Source organism: Erinaceus europaeus, chromosome 8 (assembly GCF_950295315.1).
Source record: "Erinaceus europaeus chromosome 8, mEriEur2.1, whole genome shotgun sequence".
Taxonomy (NCBI): Eukaryota; Metazoa; Chordata; class Mammalia; order Eulipotyphla; family Erinaceidae; genus Erinaceus; species Erinaceus europaeus.
The window spans coordinates 37,839,268-37,859,188 of record NC_080169.1 but is presented as its reverse complement, the minus strand read 5'-3'; the positions used below and the strand labels follow the sequence as shown (position 1 = coordinate 37,859,188).

Sequence of the window (19,921 nt, the reverse complement as noted above, 5' to 3'; positions counted from 1 at the left end):
AACAAAAAAACACTTTGAATCCTTTTTTTTTTTAAGTTACTTTATTTTTAAAACCACCAGGGAAGTAATGATTTCCACTATAGTTGTTTATATGTAAATATGATTTCCTTTCTTCCTGTGATAGGTAGCTGCACACCACTACTGCTACTTTTCCCATTGGTTTCAATCTTATAAAGCTTATTAAGAAAATAACCTGAAATATTTGTTACCTTTCTCCTAAGAAATATTGGAATACTACTCAGCTAAAAATAGTGAATTCACCTTCTTCACATCTTGGATGGAACTTCAGGGAATCATATTAAGTGAGATAAGCCAGAAAGAGAAGGATGATCCCACTCATAGACAGAAGTTGAAAAATAAGCATAGGAGGGAAAACACAAAAGAACAACTTGGACTGGAGTTGGTGTATTGCCCCAAAGTAAAGGAATCTGGGGTGGGGTTGGGGAGGTGTTTAGCTCCTGGAACATGATGGCAGAGGAGGACCTAGGTGGGGAATTAGAATGTCATATGGAAAACTGAGAAATGTTACCTATGTACTTCTATGTTTTACTGTTGACTGTAAACCATTAATCTCCCCCCCCAATAAATGAGGAAGAGGAAGGGGAGGGGGAAAGGAAGGGGAGGGTGGAGAAGGAGAGATGTCAGCAATGCCTAGCCAGAGCGAGAGCTACCTTGAAAGAAAAGAAATTATCAACTTTACTCTTTTGAAATATGAAGTAAAATAAATCTAACTTGAAAAATAGAGACACCTTGATATGGATGGTCCTTTCTGTAAAGAGGTGTCAAAGGTGAAACTGATTTAAAAAAATGTTTGGACTTGTTCTGCAACCCAATCTGGCAACATGTACCTACAAAAAGCTGTATGTGGCTCAGTGAACAAATAAAATCCTGGAAACCTTATTTTTGTCCAACCCAAAATGAAAACAACAAAACCACTTCTTAGTAAAATTTTAGCAGTGCTTACATTAAATAATTGTGCTATGCCATTAGCAATGACCTGCACATAGTAAAAGCTCAATCACTCTCAGTTTACTCTGATATTTTAACTTTCTCACAAACTTTGAAAGAGATTTAAAAAGCAGAAAGAAATATGAACCGGCAATTGCTACTCTTAATGTTGTATAAGCAGTCCTATAGAAAGATTGCTATGGACTGATCTTTTCTGTTTTTCAAGAATTCTTATCTTTTTTCTCATTTGCCTAAACCCAGGAACATTTGTGGTAGTCCTAGGCTGATGGAGCAAAGCTTTACATATTCCTCAGTTCTCTAGTGCCAACCATTCAGATCAGTGAACAATTAACACCACATGGCTAATAGAAAATGGGTTCAGTACAAGTTGTAGTAGGTGAGACTACATGCAATGCTAACCAACCAATAATAGTTCCTGACACTCTGGTCCAGCAAGAGTAGGGCAAAGGCCTCACACTGAATTTCTAATCAGTTATGCAGCCTTGAAGCAAATACTTTTCTTCCTGTGGGATCAATTTAAATTACATATTTTGCTATCCTTCTTACTATATAGAATATAGAAATATATTCCAGGTTTATGCTGACAAGGAATGTTTGACATATAGTTACTATTTAATCTCATGATAAAGTAAATTAAATAATAAATCACTAATAACGAATTAAAAAAATACCTGTTTATCATTTATCCTAACAGGGACTTAAAACTTCTAATAATGAGGATTATGCTTTAACTATGTTTTCAGCAATTCGTACTTGTGTCTTTCAACAACTGATTGTCTTTTCTTTTTTCTTTTAATTTTTTTATTGTCTTTATTTATTGGATAGAGACAGACAGAAATCGAGAGGGAAGGGGGTGACAGAGAGGGAGAGAGATAGAGAGATACCTGCAGCACTGCTTTACCACTTGCAAAACTTTCTCCCTGTAGGTGGGGACCAGGGGCTCAAACCTGGGTCCCTGATTACTGTATTATGTGAACTTAACCAGGTGCACCACCACCCGGCCCCTCTGATTCTCTTTTCAAACATAAAAATGCAACAATATATAATCAATTCAGAAATAATAAAACAAGGTACATTACCTGAACCTTGAATGGTTCAAATGTATTAATAGGATGTGTTAGACCATAGACAACTTTTTCATTCTCTGCCTTGAATGTCCCTGTAAGAAAAACACTAAGAATATGACATCTGATGTTTTATGAATTTTAGAGAAAAATTTATTTTAAACTTTTCATACTATTACTTACCAAAAATCCTATCCCATATAATAAGAGTGCCACCATAATTTTTGTCTATGCAATAGCGGTTTCTACCTATGAGACAAAATATTATTTTTTTAATATCGAGGCTGTGATATTTGAAATATCTCACTCTTGCATTTAGGACTCATTCACAAAACTAAGAATTGCAAAGCTGAATAATTTCCCTAGGATTATTTACATTGACAACTCTAAACTTAATTTTTCTAATGAGATAGATTTTAATTTTACTCATTTAAGCTTAATTTATTTAATGTCTTAAAACTAAATATATTTTTATAATTACAATGTTTTACAATTCTAACTATATTTGTGCTGCTAAAAAGTAATAATTAAAGTTGAATTGCACAGAAACACAGAACAATGGGGAAAAGGAAAATAATCTCACTACATTTGTACTGTAGTGGGAGTAGTCTACAGCTATTTACTGTGTGGAGATGAAAGGTTATATCCCCTGTGTCAGCAATGTCCTGTAAACTATCATTTCCCCAAAATGATAATTTGGGTAAAAAAAAAAAATGAAGCAAGTCATCTTCTGCTTACCTTCAAATTTTTCAAGAAAATATTCTACAGTGAGTATTACTTTATTTTATTGTATTTAATATTTTGATGTGAAAGACACAGAGAAAGAGATGCCAGAGCAAGCTTTGCTCAGTTCTGGCTAATGGTAACTAGATGACCTGAACTTGAGATCTCTCTGCCTCAGGTATGAAAATCTGTCGTACAACAACTGTACTAGCTCCCTAGTAAGACTTTACTACTGTTTATTCACAAAATATATAAATAAATGCTAAATTGCTCTTAGCTACTTTGTTGGTTCATAAAAATACTTCCTACTTTCACATATTTACTTTATTTTATTAAATTTAAGTAACTGATATAATCTTTTAAGACATGGCTACTTATTTTATGATGGGAAGAGACAGATACCAATGCATAGGAAGAGAGTGACCAGAGCACCATTCAGCCATATATGTAGCCAGTGACCAAACTAAACTTTCCCAGTCACTTGGTATTGACTTTTTTAAAATAATATTATGTTTAAATGGACACAGTTCCATCCACATGATTAGAATATATAAATTAACTCACCACTATTTAAATGTGAAAATAAATGAAAATAAACAGATGAAATATTAAGTGCATAGCTCACATGTAGGAGGCCCTGCTTTCAATCCTCACTGATCAAAGGGTGGGAGTGGGAGAGCTTAAGAGGAAATGAAATATTTATAAAAATTTTCAAAATCTAATAATGTAATTTCATCATAATTCTGGAATGATATCGTACTCATAGAATACAGTACTAAAATAAAAAATAGTAAAAATGCAAGGAAAACCCTCCCTTGGTGTAGACATAGAATAAGATTGGCAGCATAAAGGCATACTCCATCACCATGTGAACTAAAAAACTGATGTCAATTGGATGTGGGTACACTTTGCTCTTTTTTTTTTTTTTATATTGTATTTATTTATTTATTTTTTAAATTTTTTATTTAAGAAAGGATTAGTGAACAAAAGCATAAGGTAGGAGGGGTACAACTAGAGGACATTTGACTATATCTGGAGATGCTGCTGGTGTCTGTGGGAAAGGTTTTACCACTACTGGTATGTAGAAATTATCTCTCATATATGACAGTCCCCTTTCACACCACCAGCTAAAGAATTGCTCCATACAAAGTAGTAATAGTACTTAGTAATGATATATTTAAATGCAGAATAAAAAGAGTGGGAATGTACTCTGAAGTAATAGAAAACTAGAAATATCTTATTCTTTGATGTGGACTCCATTTCATATAGAGGTAACACAGAGTGCAGCACTCTTGGTCTCTTCATTGATTCCTTTTGGGTGGGAGTCTGTTGAGTTTGGATGAGGAAATAGAGGATGTGTAACTTGATCCCATTTCCTCTTCTCTCTGGCTCATCCTGTGATTGTTTTGCTCTCTGCTATGGAGCAGGGATCAGTAGCTGCTTCATGTCTCCTGCGATGCCTAGAAGCTTATTAAAACTGAAAAATATTGTTCATTATATTATTACTGAATTCCTTTGTTCAGCAATCTGTATTTTTTTTTCATGACACTACATGTCATAATAATTTGGACCTTTTAACTGCTATATACTTCTTCATCACACAGATAATATTTAATTTAATGTTTCATTGTTGGAAAACATTTTAAATATATATTTATTTATTTATTTTCCCTTTTGTTGCCCTTGTTGTTTAACATTGTTGTAGTTATTGATGTCATTGTTTTTGGATAGGACAGAGAGAAATGAGGGGGGGAATAAAGAGAGGGGGAGAGAAAGCTAGACACACGCAGACCTGCTTCACTGCCTGTTAAGCGACTCCCTACAGGTGGGGAGCGACTCCCTACAGGTGGGGAGCCTAGGGCTCGAATGGGGATCGTTATGCCAGTCCTTGCGCTTTGCGCCACATGCGCTTAACCTGTTGAGCTTCCACCCGACTCCCTGAAATGTATCTTTTTTCTACTACAAATGTCAATATGTCTACCGTTGCAGAGGCAAACACATTAAATATTTCTACTATTTCTTGAGCAGTGTCTTTACATCAGAAGTGCCAGCCACATGGACTTTTCTGTTTGTCAAACAAATATAATTTGTTTACAGAATTTAAGCATGAAAGTTAAAAAAAAAAATCAAGACCAGGTATTCTCTCTCTGTAGATAACAATGACCTTTAGCATTGGGTATAGTATCCTCAACAGGCTCCTTCAAGATATAAAGTGTCCATACTCTCAGCTAGTTATATTGTTTTTCCACAAACTATAGACAAAAAAAAAAAAAAAAAAGTAAAATCCAGAAGCCAGATGGAAAGGGTTCATTTTCCCTCTCTACTCTGTTATGGAGATAACGTTATCCTTATATAAAGGAAGAAACCATGTCCACTTGCACAGTGGGTTACATTGGATAACTGTGATGAAATTATAATAAAAAATAATGATAATACTTTTAAGAAAAAGGAAGAGTTAGGAGATAGCTCATCTGATATTCTAGTATAGAGCATACTTTACCATGCTTGAGGACCATGGTGCAAGTGCCTAGCACCACAGGGAGCACCGTGCACTGCAGGTATTGTGACGTTTCTCCTCTCTATGTCTTTCTTTTTCCTCTCTATCTTTATCTTAAATTAGAAAGAAAATATAAAATAGTCCTCTAGAAGTGGTGGCAAAGTACAGGTGTGAAGTTCTATTATATCCTGAAAGAAACAACAAGAAGGAAAAAAAATCAAATTCCTTACCATGATGAACTCTATGATGGCTAGGAGTATTCAGAATCAGTTCCAAAGGACCAAGGTTATCAATGAGCTAATTGAAACAAAAACAAAAGTAATATTTAGCATAGTGTCATGATTAAATGTTTATGTGATAATATGTACATATCATCTTAAAGTCCCAAGTATGTTACACATTAATCAGTGTTGCAAGTTTCTAGGTTAAAGTTCAGGAAAATTATTTTGTGCTCTTAGTAAGACAGTAAGAGGTTTTGAGAGGTTAAAAGCTAGACTTCTATTTTAATAAATGTCTTTTATTATTACAAAATTGTGGGAAAAGCACCTAATCTTTTTATACCTCGATTTTGTCACATTTAAGTAGGGATAATAATGACTATCTCATAATATTGCTCTGAATGTACAAATAAAATTGTATTGGGCTGGTGAAATAGCTCACTTGGATAGTGTGCTGCTTTGTCATATGTGCAAGTATGAGCCAGATACCCCACAACACTGAAGTGTTCTGGTCTCTTTTACTCTCTCTGTACATCTCTGCCTCTCTGTCTCCAAGTCCAAAACACAAAAACAAACAAAAATACCATATTTACATATTACTTTTGCCAAGGTACATCTCTCTCAGGTTTCATATTGTTTTTTACTTTTCTTTTTTGAAATTTTTTTAATATTTACTTATTTTCCCTTTTGTTGCCTTTTTGTAGTTATTATTGTTGTGGTTGACGTCATCGTTGTTGGGTAGGACAGAGAGAAATGGAGAGAGGAGGAGGAGAGAGACAGGGGGAGAGAAAGACAGACACTTGCAGACCTGCTTCACCACTTGTGAAGGGACCCCCCCTGCAGGTGGGGAGCCAGGGTCTTGAACCTGGATCCTTAAGCCGATCCTTATGCTGGTCCTTGAGATTCGCGCCATGTGCGTTTAACCCACTGTGCCCAACTCCCTGTTTTTTACTTTTCAACTATGTCTTTTTTAAGATTTATGTTAGCAGAATATATCTACAAGTAGGAAAACACAGGGCTGTTTTTTGTTTGTTAAAATTACTTTCACCCAGTAATCAGTCAGGTAGCAATGACTTTTTACTTTTATTTTTCTATTAATGACTTCTTCTAACAGTTATTTATCTCATCAGAGTGCTAATATTCATGTAGATTAAAGTTTATTTGATTTTTTAACTATAGGTAAATCATCTACCAATCCATTCTAGAAGCATAATTTTAAGTAAAATATCTAAAAACAATAATAAACCCTGCTTATGTTTGCAGTTAAATACAATTCAAAATTTGCTATAATCTAATATTCACTTTAAAAAAACCTACATCTTTATTTATTGGATAAAGACAACCAGAAATTAAGAGAGAAAGGGTGATAGAGATGAGAAATGAGAGACACCTGAAACATTGCTTTGCTGCTTGCCAAGATTTCCCCCCTTGCAGTTAGGGACTGAGGGCACGAACCTTGGTTCTTGCATACTGTAACCACTGTAATGTGTGCACTCAACAAGGTGTGCCACCATTTGGCCCTAAAATTCTCTGTTAACATTTCTTAGTAAGAACACAATGATAAAATCTACATTCTATGAAGTAAAGGAACCAAGAAAAAAATAAGAGAACAGATTACATTGAAGACATTTGTAATGTAACTGTTTTTTGAAATATGATAATCCATTTAATCCTATTTATACTTTTTCCTTCCATCAACCACGGAAAATAATACTATTCTATAACTTCTATCAAAATGAATTTGTTAGAACTTACTGATGACAAAAATCAATGCATTGTTATATTTTAAGAAAGTTCTTATCTCTAGACTTTAATAAATTTACTTAGCAAATAGAGACAGACATTTGACAGAATTAAAAAAAAAGATACTGGCATTACTTTGGAACAAGACAGTGACATGAGAAAATTAGGGAGATGGGATTACTTAAGAGTAATCATAATAAAAATACATAGCAAAAATGTTCTATCTCAGTTTTTTAAATTATCCTATAAGAAATGCAGTAAATTCTCAAACAGTGGACTTGGTGTTTCATTTAAAAAATAAAACACGCTCATATTATATTCTACATTTACTTCATTTCCTGAATTAAATATCATGAATATATAATACGTATATCATACTTGACTCTTTTTTTTTTTTCCATCAGGTTATCACTTTGGCTTGTACTAGAATCCACAGCTCCTGGTAGTCATTTTTCTTTCTTTCTTTCTTTCTTTCTTCCTTCCTTTCTTTCTTTCTTTCTTTCTTTCTTTCTTTCTTTCTTTCTATTTTATTTGATAGGGCTGAGAGAAGTTAGGGGGAGTGGGGGAGAAATAGGGAAAGGGAGAGACACTTGCAAACCTGTTTTATTGTTTGTGAAGTGTTTGAGCCTAACCTCACCACCCCACCCCCAAGGTGGGAAATTGAGACTTGAACCCAGAGCTTGTACACTCAACCAGGTGTGGCACTGCCCAGCACCCCAGACTTCATTTGATGAAGTAAGGTGTGAATGAAAACATAAATTTTTACACAAGTAAAAAAATATTGTTTAGGAATTGGGAGGCAAGTAGGTAGAACTGATCTCATATTGTATTGGACTGTTTTTCACTTAGTGGAAAAGTATTGTCGAAAAGAATAGTGATCGATAAATAGCAAGAGAGGAAGACTTCTCCACAGTCAGAATATTAAAATTTTGATGTTTTTGGTCAAGTTTTGTATCTCTGGCAGAGAATCAGATGGCAAGGAGAAAACCATTTTATCCTTACTTGTCTTTTTGTTGCCTAACATATGTTACAAAAGCAGACAACAAAAGAGAGCTGGGAAGACTACACTGACCAACTTCTGTTACCCAGATGCATTTCTGATCCTTGTCTGGCATATGTGCAGCCAAAATTAAAGCCACACAAATGGTGAGTGCATTCAGATGACTGGAGCCTTGGCTGAGTGTATTGTTATTATCATTATTATTATTATTTTAAGTCAAACTCTATTCCTCAAAGAAAAATATTTGCCCCTTCAGGCTAAAAAAATGCTATCAATATTGAAAGTTACTTTCCTGCTTTTATTTAGTTTTTTAAGCTAAAAATCCAAGTACAACACAAGCAACCACAGTTAAATTTCCTGGTTGTGCTTATAACTACCTTGGAGTTGGGGAAGACCACCTCAGTGTAGAAGATGGTTCATCACGCAGACGGTTCAGTCACAGCCACTCTTATAGAAAACTCCTCTGATTCAAAGTCATGAAGTAGTCATTAATAATTAATAAAAGCTGAACATAATGACTTAATTATCGCCCACTTTTGCAAATTCAGTCATTTAGCAATTCAGCCATATCTAGCTTTGAATTACTTCCTGAAAATATGTTATTAAGGAAATAATTGCAAATATTCTCATATTTGGAAGACTGTGCTTGTCTTTTTAAGATTTAGGCGAGCTAGTTTAAAATGTGGAATACGTTTTTACAATTTTTAAAGCATTTTTTAAATATTTATTTTATTTATTTATTCCCTTTTGTTGCCCTTGTTGTTTTATTGTTGTAGTTATTATTGTTGTTGTCGTTGTTGGATAGGACAGAGAGAAATGGAGAGAGGAAGGAAGACAGAGAGGAGGAGAGAAAGATAGACACCTGCAGACCTGCTTCACCGCCTGTGAAGCGACTCCCCTGCAGGTGGGGAGCCGGGGTTCGAACCGGGATCCTTATGCCGGTCCTTGTGCTTTGCGCCACCTGTGCTTAACCCGCTGCGCTACAGCCCGACTCCCACGTTTTTACAATTTTAAAAATAATAATTTAAAAATAATGTCTAATAACCCACTATAGCGAAACGTAAAACGAAACACAGGTAAATCACTAGAAAGAAATAGTTTCAAATTCAGTTCAAGAATCTGGTTTTCTAATGTTGCTTTTCAAGATACTATAGTTGGGGACTGATCACCTGGGCTCACCTGGTTGAATGCACATGTTACTATGTCCAGGGTTCAAGTCCCTCGTCACCAATTATGGGGGGAAGCTTCACAAGTACTTAAAAAGGGCCACAGGTGTCACTCTTTGTCTCTCCCTCTCTGTCTTCCCTCCTTACTCCAATTTTCTCTGTCCTATCAAATTAAAAATAATAAATAAATATTTAATAAAGAATCTATAGTCATTTTGCATCAAATAAAAATAATTAAAATGTAATGGAAACTAATAATTAGATACTTTTTGACTATATTTCTCTTAAAATTAATCCAGGATATTATAAAAAGTCTATGGATTTCAACTTCTAAACTATATTTTAACATTTTGAGAACATTTAGTGTTTCTTGGATCTCAATTACAGTAGTTTCAGTCTTATACCTTGAAGTTTTCAGTCACAAATTTATAAGCCAAGGGCCATGGACACTTAGAAAGGTAATGAATAAACTTTAAAGGGTCAGGAACAGCCTGAAGTGACCTGCCAGACTTTATAATATGTGCTTATAGGCATTTTTCCTGAGAGAAACTCTACTTTTCTACTTTAGACAAACCACCTGAAGGCTTAAAATACATTTTTCTGCATGAAGAGATTTTGTTTATCCCCTTTTATGCATAGCAAAATGCTAATTGCTGACCCAAATTTCAGAAATAGAAATTTACTTTAAAAAATTCTTTGTAAAAAGGAAACACTGACAAAAACCATAGGATAAGAACTCTTAACACCAGAACTCTGTATCCCGTGACCTCCCCTGACAGCTTTCCTATTCTTTATCACTCTGGGAGTATGGACCAAGGGTCATTATGGGATGCAGAAGGTGGAAGGTTTGGCTTCTATAATTGCTTCCCCGCTAAATGTGGGTGTTGACAGGTCCATCCATACTCCCAGACTGTCTCTCTCTTTCCCTAGTGGGGCAAGGCTCTGGGGAAGTGGGACGCTCCAGGACACATTGGTGGGTGTTCTGCCCAGGGAAGTCCAGTTGGCAAAATAATAAAACAAACTGGAATATAGCTAAAATAGGCCTACTATCTGCAAAACAGAGACCCCTGAATCTTCATCTGCACTATTCCAACCTTTAGGTTCGTGATTAGTCAACAATTTGTTTGGCATTATATGTTAACTTTTTTAATTTTTAGTCTATTCTTTTTCTTATTTTTGGAAAGAAACAGAGAGAAATTAAGAGGGAAAGAGAAACAGAAAAGAGAGAAAGATAAACACCTGAAGCACTGCTTCACAGTTATGAAGCCCCCCCCCCCCCAACAGGTGGGGAAAGGGGCCTTGTATCTGGGTCCTTGTGCATAGTAATGTGCATTCGACCAAGAATAACACCACCTGTTCTTTAGTCACTTCACGTTTTTAGCTATCTGTTTCTTAAAATTATTTAGTATTCCAGAAATGGCTTCTTTTCATTTTACTTTTCTCATTGGCATGACTTCCCCCATCCGGGTTGACATTTTCAGATAGAGGTAGAGCAGAGATAGCACAGCATTGAAGTTTCCTCCTGTGAAGTAGTGGTTGAATTTGACAATGTCTCACATATACAATACAGCTGGAACCTGGCACATAGACAAGGCGAAGCAGGCATAATATCCAGATGCAGATTCCCAAAAGATAATTTCTTAAGCCTTTTTTTCATGCATGAGTCATTATAAATTAATACATATAAAATTAATTTTATAATAGTAAATTCCAAGTAGTCTACTGGCTTTTATTCAAGAGCAAAGCCCTACCTAGATCTTAGCTGAATTAGTCACAAATTCCTCACTAAGACCTTCATAATATAAGGGGGTATGAAGAAGAAGAATTAAATTTAAAAAGGAAGCATATAGGTGTCATGACTGCTACCTTAGCATGTCATTTTTCCTCAATAAGAACAAAATGAATTCTAATGAAAGACATTCCATAATGAACTAAATCAAATCTAAACAAGCTGTCTACACATTCCCAAGGCTAATTTCTAGTGTTCTTTTCCTTCTCTTCTAATATCTTAACCTCACATCTTTTTTTATTCCCCTCCAGGGTTATTGCTTGGCTCGTTGCCTGCACCATGAATCCACCACTCCTGGAGGCCATATCCCCCCCCCCCTTTTGTTGCCCTTGTTGTTGTAGCCTCATTGTGGTTATTATTATTGCCATTGTTGATGTACTTTGTTGTTGGATAGGACAGAGAGAAATGGAGAGAGGAGGGGAAGATAGAGAGGGGGAAGAGAAAGATAGACACCTGCAGACCTGCTTCACCGCCTGTGAAGCGGCTCCCCTGCAGGTGGGGAGCCCAGGGCTCCAACTGGGATTCTTACGCCGGTCATTGAGCTTTGCGCCACATGCTTTTAACCCACTGCGCCACCGCCCGACCCCCCTTAACCTCCCATCTTACTTGTTAGTATCCTACAGATATTTAAAAAAAAAAAAAAACCAGCGAGGCACCACATTTTTCAAGAAACAACCTTAGTTTTTTCCAATGGAAATGTTGTTTTCCTTTATTTTTTTAACCAGAGCACTGCTCAGCTCTGGTTTATGATAGTGCAGGAGATTGAACCAGGGACTTTGTATCCTCAGGTGTGAGAGTATCTTTGGTCTCTTTGCATAACCGTTATATTATGAAACCCTGGAGCCCTGTCCATTGCTTTCCTTTTTCTTATTACATTCTGAGACAATACAAATGTTTACTGAGTATATTGATGTTGATGTTGTGTAATGTAGTCACTTGTTGTGTAACCTAGTCACTTGTTGTATAACCTAGTCACTTGTTGTGTAACCTAGTCACTTGTGTACCCTTCCCAAATTGTATTGCTAGTTCTGTACAGGCAGAAACTATAACTGTACTTCTTTTAAGTTTTGCACAGCACAAACAACATTGTCTTGCATATAGTTATTGCTCAGCCAGATTGTAAAATCATACAAAGCAGATAAATCCACTTCCTTTCCCTCCAAACATACCTTCCTGCAATTGACTTTAGAATAAGGATAGTTCTACTAAGAAGATGTGATCAAACTCTAGTATGCAGTGTGTTTTAGTGATAAATATAGTGCAGTGTGCAAGACAGTCCTTCAAAATAAGAATTATTTGCTCAAAAATGTCAACAGTACTTAGTTTGACTTTATTTTTGTTTTTATTTCACTTTATTTTTATCTTTCTTGGTGCAAATCTCTTGATGATCAAGAAGGAATATTTGCACAAAGACTATTTTTATTTTACTATGTTTATTTATTGAATAGGAACAGTCAGAAATCAAGAGGGAAGGGAGCAGTAGAGAAGGAGAGAGACAGACACCTGAAACACTGCTTCACCGCTTGCAAAGCTTTCCCCCAGCTGTTGGGGACTGGGGCTCAACTGAGTACTTGCACGCTTTAATATGTGCACTTAACTAGATGTGCCACCACCTGACCCCTACACTCATGTTTTGCCTCTATCCTTGGGAATCATAATTCCTAATGCACCTCTTTCTCCCACTTCCATAGTAGAAGACCCTGCTGAATACAATTTTTAACTCCTCCCATATGGAAATACTAATAACCTGATGTTGACTGGAAGTCATATGTATAACAAAAGTAACCAGTTAGCACATATTTTGATGTTAAGCATATACATATATGGAATACTACATTAAGGGGGATAGCGGTAGCAAAGCGAGTTAAGCGTACTTGGCGAAGAGCAAGGACCGAAGGAAGGATCCCAGTTTGAAAACTGGCTCCCCACCTGCAAGAGGACCACTTCACAAGCGATGAAGCTGGTCTGCAGGTTTCTATCTTTCTTTCCTTTTCTCTGTCTACCCCTCCTCTCTCGAATTCTGCCTTATCCAAGAACAATGATTGCAATAACAACAACAATGATAATAACAAGGGCAACAAAAGGAAAAAAAATGGTCTCCAGGAGCAGTGGATTCGCAGTGCAGGCACTGAGCCCCAGTATTAACCTGGAGGCAAAAAATTTTAAAAAAAGAGAGAGAGAATACTATATTGATGCAATAAAATTAGCCAGAGATAAAGAAAATGCTATTAAGAAAAGCACATGGGTGTTTGGTAGGCACATCAGTAGGCACATCACATGCTTTGCTAGTCTGAGGTCCTGAATTTACTCCAAGATACCTCAAATAACTGGAGAATTTTGGGCTTTCTGTATAATAATAGACGAATACATCTTAAAGGAAAATTATAAGAAAATAAAATGTATTTACACTACAACACTATTTTTACACATACCATAATCTTACACCCTCTTTTTATAAGAAAGATTGTGTGCAATGGATCTATGCAGCTCAAACCCATGTTGTTTAAGGTTAAACTGTGGTTTATCTACCAAGAACAATTTGTTCTAGAAATTGAGCAAAGTTTACTGTAGGGGGAATAATTATTAAGTCTTCTGCAAGTGGATTGCAATTAACTATTTCCATGACACAATTCTTAGAAATTTTCTGACTACCCTATATCACCTGAAACATATTTTTATAAGTCTTTTCATTATAAATTCAGACGTCAATTAGGGGTAAACACTGTAAAGCATCAAGATAAATATTCTAAACAGATGTCCAGTATGAAATTTTTATAAAATTGACTTACCTCTTTCTGCACAATTTTAATCACTTTAGGTTCTTTTAAAAATATTATTTGATTTATTTTCACAAAAGAAATGGAGAGACCACAGCATTGCTAAGCTCCAGTATATGTTGCCTTATATAAAAGTCTCTGTAATCTTATACATTAATACATATATGCTTGGAATGCATTCTGAGAATGGTAAAAACTTGTCAGGTAAGTTAGTGGTAAAATTAAATGGACCAAGGGTTGTACTATAGTTAGAGGACATTTCTGGTCAATTTTTCTTTTTCCCTTCCTCACTCCTTCCCTCTTCTCTCTCTGTTTATCCTCCACCAATTCTATTTCATATCTATCAATCACCTGTGTGGCTACATGTTTGTATATAGAATTTAGTGAATGAATTTTATATTTGGAATGATTTTTAAAATTTACAAAAAGCAAATGGTCATAAATATTTTTTTGATATTTAAATAATTTATTTTACCATGTCATTTAAATTTATATGGAGAAGACATGAAAAAATTCTAATATATATGCATATTTATCTTTTTAAATGTACTATAAATATTAAATGTTAAGTATTCAAGTTCCCATCAAATAACATGATGAATAACAAATTACTAATACAATTATTTTATTGACATTGGGAATTGTCTAATTCATTAAAACTGATAATTATAAATGTATCAATATTTCTTATTAAAATTTATTTGCATAATCAGTAAAGCAAAAAAATCTCTTCTTAGTCCATGTGACCCTTAATTTAATATTTTTATTTAAAATATTTAATATTTATTTTCCCTTTCATTGCCCTTGTTGTTTTATTGTTGTAGTTATTATTGTTGTTCTTGATGTCATCACTGTTGGGTAAAACAGAGAGAAAAAACTGAGAGAGAAGGGGAAGATAGAGAAGGGGAGAGAGAGACAACTGCAGACTGCTTCACTGTCTGTGAAGTGACTCCCCTGCAGGTGGGGAGCCAGGCTTCGAACTGGGATCCGTAGCAGGTCCTTGCGCTTTGTGCCAACTGCACTTAGCCTACTGCGCTACCACCCGACTCCCGATGCTTAATTTCTATAAACTTTATTAGGTTTCAGAAGTAAAAAGAGGGAGCTAAGCAGTTGTGCAACCAGTTGAGTACATGCATTACTATGCAAACTTGAGTATCAACCCCCCAGTCCTCACCTGCAGGGTGGAAGCTTCATGAACCATGAAGCCATTTTGTAGATGGCTCTTTTTCTGCCCCCTGTCTCTACCTCCTCTTTCCCTCTTGCTTTGTCCCATCAAATGAATACATAAATAAATGATTTAAAATTGAAAAGAAATAAAGTCCAAGACATTTATTCATAACTCACTGGATAATTAATGAAAATATGTCTATTTTAGGAAATAGATTTTATAATATGCTATATTTTTCATATACATTTTGAAAATTTTATTTACTAATAAGAGATATATGGCATAGAGAGAGTCAGAGCAGAATTCTGGTCCAGTAGTACTCTACTCATTGTAATATTTCTTGGGCTTGGGTTGCTCATATAATTTTGTTTTTTTGAAAAGTTGAGAAAAATCGTTCAATTGTTTTCATTTACAATTGAATAGTAGAGATATTTGAACTTACAATCAACTTGATCTTATAACTGGCACAAAAAAATTCTAAGAAGACACAAAGAGTTGACTTTTCAGGGTGTAATCTGAAAATTACCTTTAATAAAGTTGCCCTTTTACATAGTTCCTTATGGTACAGCTCTGCAAACTGTCACATTGACTATGTTTTTCTAGAGAATTCAATAAATAATTCCCCTTTGTTCTTTAACTTCTTTGACTAACTATGTAGGAATTAAAATAGCTTTTTGGAGAGACAGGACCAAGTAGTAGCACCTCCTTCATATTATTAACTGATCAACTAATTAAAACAACAAAAATTCATCTGAAAATTCACCAAATTAAAACTGGGATTTCTTAAGAAACTCACTAAACTATAGGTGGGTTTAGGCTCACATGGTCAGTGGTTAGAAACGGGGTGATGGAAGGAGAGATTAAAAGGACTTAAAAAGTAGTACCTTGTGGCGGGAGGTGCCCTCTTGGTAGCTACAGCAATAGAACACATTGTCAGTGGTAAGGAGGCAACTACTCTCCAGGTGCTTAATCTGTAAACTCAGAGACCACAGGATATTTAATTGCCCGCAAGTACTCACCAGTCTTTAAGAAAAACCTGATAAAGAACTAAAGAACTTCATTACCCTAACCAAATAGTTAAAGTGACAAAATAACAACAAAAAAGTCAACTTACAAATGTAAAGTTTTAAGAATCTCACTTAGTCACAAGTGAGTGGAGGTATAAATGGTTAGTAGATAGAAAAGAGGTGAGAACCAAGATGGTGACTTTGAGATAGCACTTGGTGTGAGCTCCAAAAAGAAGCAACTTACAACCTGGTATTCTCTGGAGAGGATAGGATATATGGCGTGACTGTGAAATAGTAAATGGGGGGGGGGGGGTGACACCAAAAAAGAGTCCTATAACCCACTCTTGGGCTGGCAGAGACCAAAAGGACAAAGAAAGGAAAATCTTTGGCTTGACTATTTCTGAACCCACCCTACTCCCCTACCCCAGAACCAGACCCCATGGGGTGGCCAGCCATGCCTAGTAGACTTCCTTTGGAGCTATTTTCTTTTCCAAGATTCCTGGCTCAGCAGGGGTGTCATTCCAAGTCATCTTCTTTTCCTTTTCCTTTTCTTTTGGAAGGGGGGCTAGAGCTCTATTTGAGTGACAGAATACTTGACCAATCAGTGCCTCAGCCCTGCCTGGGAAAGACTAGCTGGATTTTATATATATATATATATATATATATATATATATATATATATATATATATATACTTCTTATAATTGGATGTCTTTGCTTGGTTTTGGAAGGGGACCAGCTGCGTGCAGCCAATCTATAGCAGTCCAAACTGACTGTTAGGGTTTTTTTTTAACTCTATTTTATTTTATTATTACTACTATTATATATATATGTGTCCCTTTTCCCTCCTCTTCAGGTTGACGAAAATTAACTGTTGTTGCTGCTTTTTCCATTGATAGGTGACTGGCTGACCTATCCATTGTGGGAGGAACTTATCTCTCCCTCCATCCTCCATTTTCTCTCCACCTAGCTAGTCCAAAATAAATAAATAAATAAATAACAACACATATCTTTCACTGCTTTTTTCCCCCCTCATTTTGCTTTCTGAATACACTGACACTCATTTGTGAATTATTTTGTAGAAGAAATCTAATTTGAAGTGGGCTCTCTCTCTCTCTCTCTCTCTCTCTCTCTCTGTCTCTATCTCGCTTTCTTTCTCTGTAGATCTTTTCTACTTTCTTTTCACCTCTTGATATCCCTAGAATTTATAGCAGACAGTATATTTGCATAATTGTCTATTCTTGCTTTTCCTTTTTTCCTTTTTCTTCTTTTCTTCTCCTCCTCCTCCTCCTCCTCCTCCTCCTCCTCCTCCTCCTCCTCCTCCTTCTTCTTCTTCTTCTTCTTCTTCTTCTTCTTCTTCTTCTTCCTCTTCTTCTTTTTTCTTGGACTGGAGGTATGCTAACTGGTATTGGTTGAACTGCATCAATCTTTGCTTCAGTTGCTATTGTAATTTCTGAGGTTTGTAACTGCATTTCTGAAAAGACTTTAGTACAGCATGGCTTGTACTCAAAAACACAACAACTGAAGAATGAAAGAACAAAAAAAATAAAATCACATCAATAAAAAAAAAAGTTTAAACCAAAATCAAATAAAACTTCTACCACAATGAATCAGGACAGAAACCCAGAAGAAACTCCAAATCAGTCAGAAGTAACCATAGATAAGAAAAGTATTCAAGCAGTAATAAACCTAATAATCACAGAAATGAAGACAACTATGGAGGAAAAGGCTACCAGAATTAGGGAAACAACTAATGAGGTCCTCAACAAAAATACTAGCTACCTCGAAGTAATTAGAGAACTTAAAAGAAGATATGGAAATGGAAATCAGACTAACAGAAACAGAAAACAGAATTAGCCAAATACAGGAAGAGCTAGAGAAAAAAAACAGGTAAAAGAGTTCAAAAAGAGACTGAGAGACACTGAAAACAACAAAGACTTATGAGATGATCTCAAGAAGTAACATTTATATAACCTTCCAGAGGAAGAAAGAGAGGGAGGGGAAGTAAACATTCTAGAGGAAATAATAGAAGAAAACTTCTCAGACCTAAATAACAGAAATGATATTAAGATCCAAGAGGTCCAGAGAGTTCCAATCATAATCAACCTAGACCTGAAGACACCAATACACATCATAGTCACAATGAAAGGAAGTAAGGATAAAGAAAGGATTCTAAAGGCTGCAAAAGAAAAACAAGAAGTCACATACAGGGTAAAACCCATAAGACTATCAGCAGACTTCTCCATTCAAACTCTAAAAGCCAGAAGAGAATGGCAAGATATCGGCTGAGCTCTCAATGAAAAGGGGGTTTCAACCAAGGATAATATATCCTGCTAGATTTTCATTCAGACTAGATGAAGGGATCAAAACCTTCTCAGACAGGCAACAGTTAAAGGAAGCAACAATTACCAAGCTTGCCCTGAAAGAGATTCTAAAAGATTTCCTATAAACAAGAACATCACCATAATACATGCCATAAATCAGAGCAAATAAAAAATTGTTGAGTGATGGTACTGCAGTAACTTAAACCCATAATATTAATAAATGTCAATGGCTTAAAATCACCCATTAAATGGCACAGAGTAGGAGGATAAATTAGAAAATACAGCTCAATGATATGCTGCTTGCAATAATCCCACTTGACCCAACAAGACAAACAAAGACTTAAAATGAAAGGATGGAAAAATATCATAAAGTCTAAAAAGGGCAAGAAGAGCCAATCTCATCTAGGACATAATAGACTTTAAATTAAATAAAGTAATAAAAGATAGGCAAGGCCATTACATAATGATTAGAGGATAAATCATTCAAGAAGATTTAACAATTATTAATATCTATGTATCCAATGAGGGACCATCTAAATACATCAAACACCTACTGAAAGAACTTCAAAAATACATCAATAGTAATACAATAAAGTGGGGGATTTCAACACCTTACTCTCACACTTAGACAGATCAATTAAGCTGAGAATCAACAAAGAAACAAGATAATTAAATGAAGAGATGGACAGACTAGACCTCCTAGAAATTTTCAGATTTCTTCATGTGGAAAAACTGGAATACACATTCTTTTCAAATCTACACAGCATTTCCTCAAGGATAGCCTAAATATTAGGCCAGAAAGACAGTATCAGTAAATTAAAGAGCATTGTAGTCATCCCAAGTATATTCTTAGACTACAGTGAAATAAAGCTAACATTCAAAACAGAAAATAACTAAAAGTCACAAAATTTAGAAACTCAGCAACATGCTGCTTAATATCTGCTGGGTAAGAGAAACACTCAAGCAAGAAATGTGAATCTTCCTGAAACAAATGAAAATGAAGATACAAGCTATCAAAATATTTGGGACATAGCTAAAGCAGAACTGAGAAGGAAACTCATAGCCATATAAGGACACATTAGAGAACAAGAAAAAGTTCAAATAAACAACCTTACTGAACATCTTAAGGACTTAGAGGAAAGAACAGAGGAACCCTAAAGCAACCAGAAGGACAGAAATCACTAGATATAGATCAGGTCCTGTGACATAGGGAATATGTTCACATAAATTAGGCAAAATATATACTTGAAAGCAAAAGTGCATAGTAGCCTGCAGTGAGTCAGTACTTGTAGCAAGCAAGTAGAAAGACATAAAAAGACACCATAAAGTTCATAATGAAATAGTATCTACTTAGATTTGGATACCCTCTTAACCTACTTCCTATTATACTTCCCTCACTCATTCCCAAGCTATCCTTATCAAAGCAAGGACTGTAAAAGCTGAATAAGGGCAAGAGACTGGCATACTTTAACCATGA

At 35.4% G+C, this 19,921-nt stretch overlaps 1 protein-coding gene across 2 annotated transcripts in view; it reads right to left on the bottom strand.

The window, feature by feature from the left end:
* The window catches only part of AGMO (alkylglycerol monooxygenase), a 438,330-nt gene that overhangs the window by 254,587 nt on the left and 163,822 nt on the right, over positions 1 to 19,921 (bottom strand). For both annotated transcript variants that reach the window (XM_060196150.1, XM_060196151.1), the window contains exons 6-8: positions 5,484 to 5,550; positions 2,217 to 2,282; positions 2,049 to 2,128 (exon numbers count right to left, since the gene is read on the bottom strand). In XM_060196150.1, coding sequence (XP_060052133.1) covers positions 2,049 to 2,128; positions 2,217 to 2,282; positions 5,484 to 5,550 — 213 coding nt within the window. The remainder of the gene's footprint in view (positions 1 to 2,048; positions 2,129 to 2,216; positions 2,283 to 5,483; positions 5,551 to 19,921) is intronic.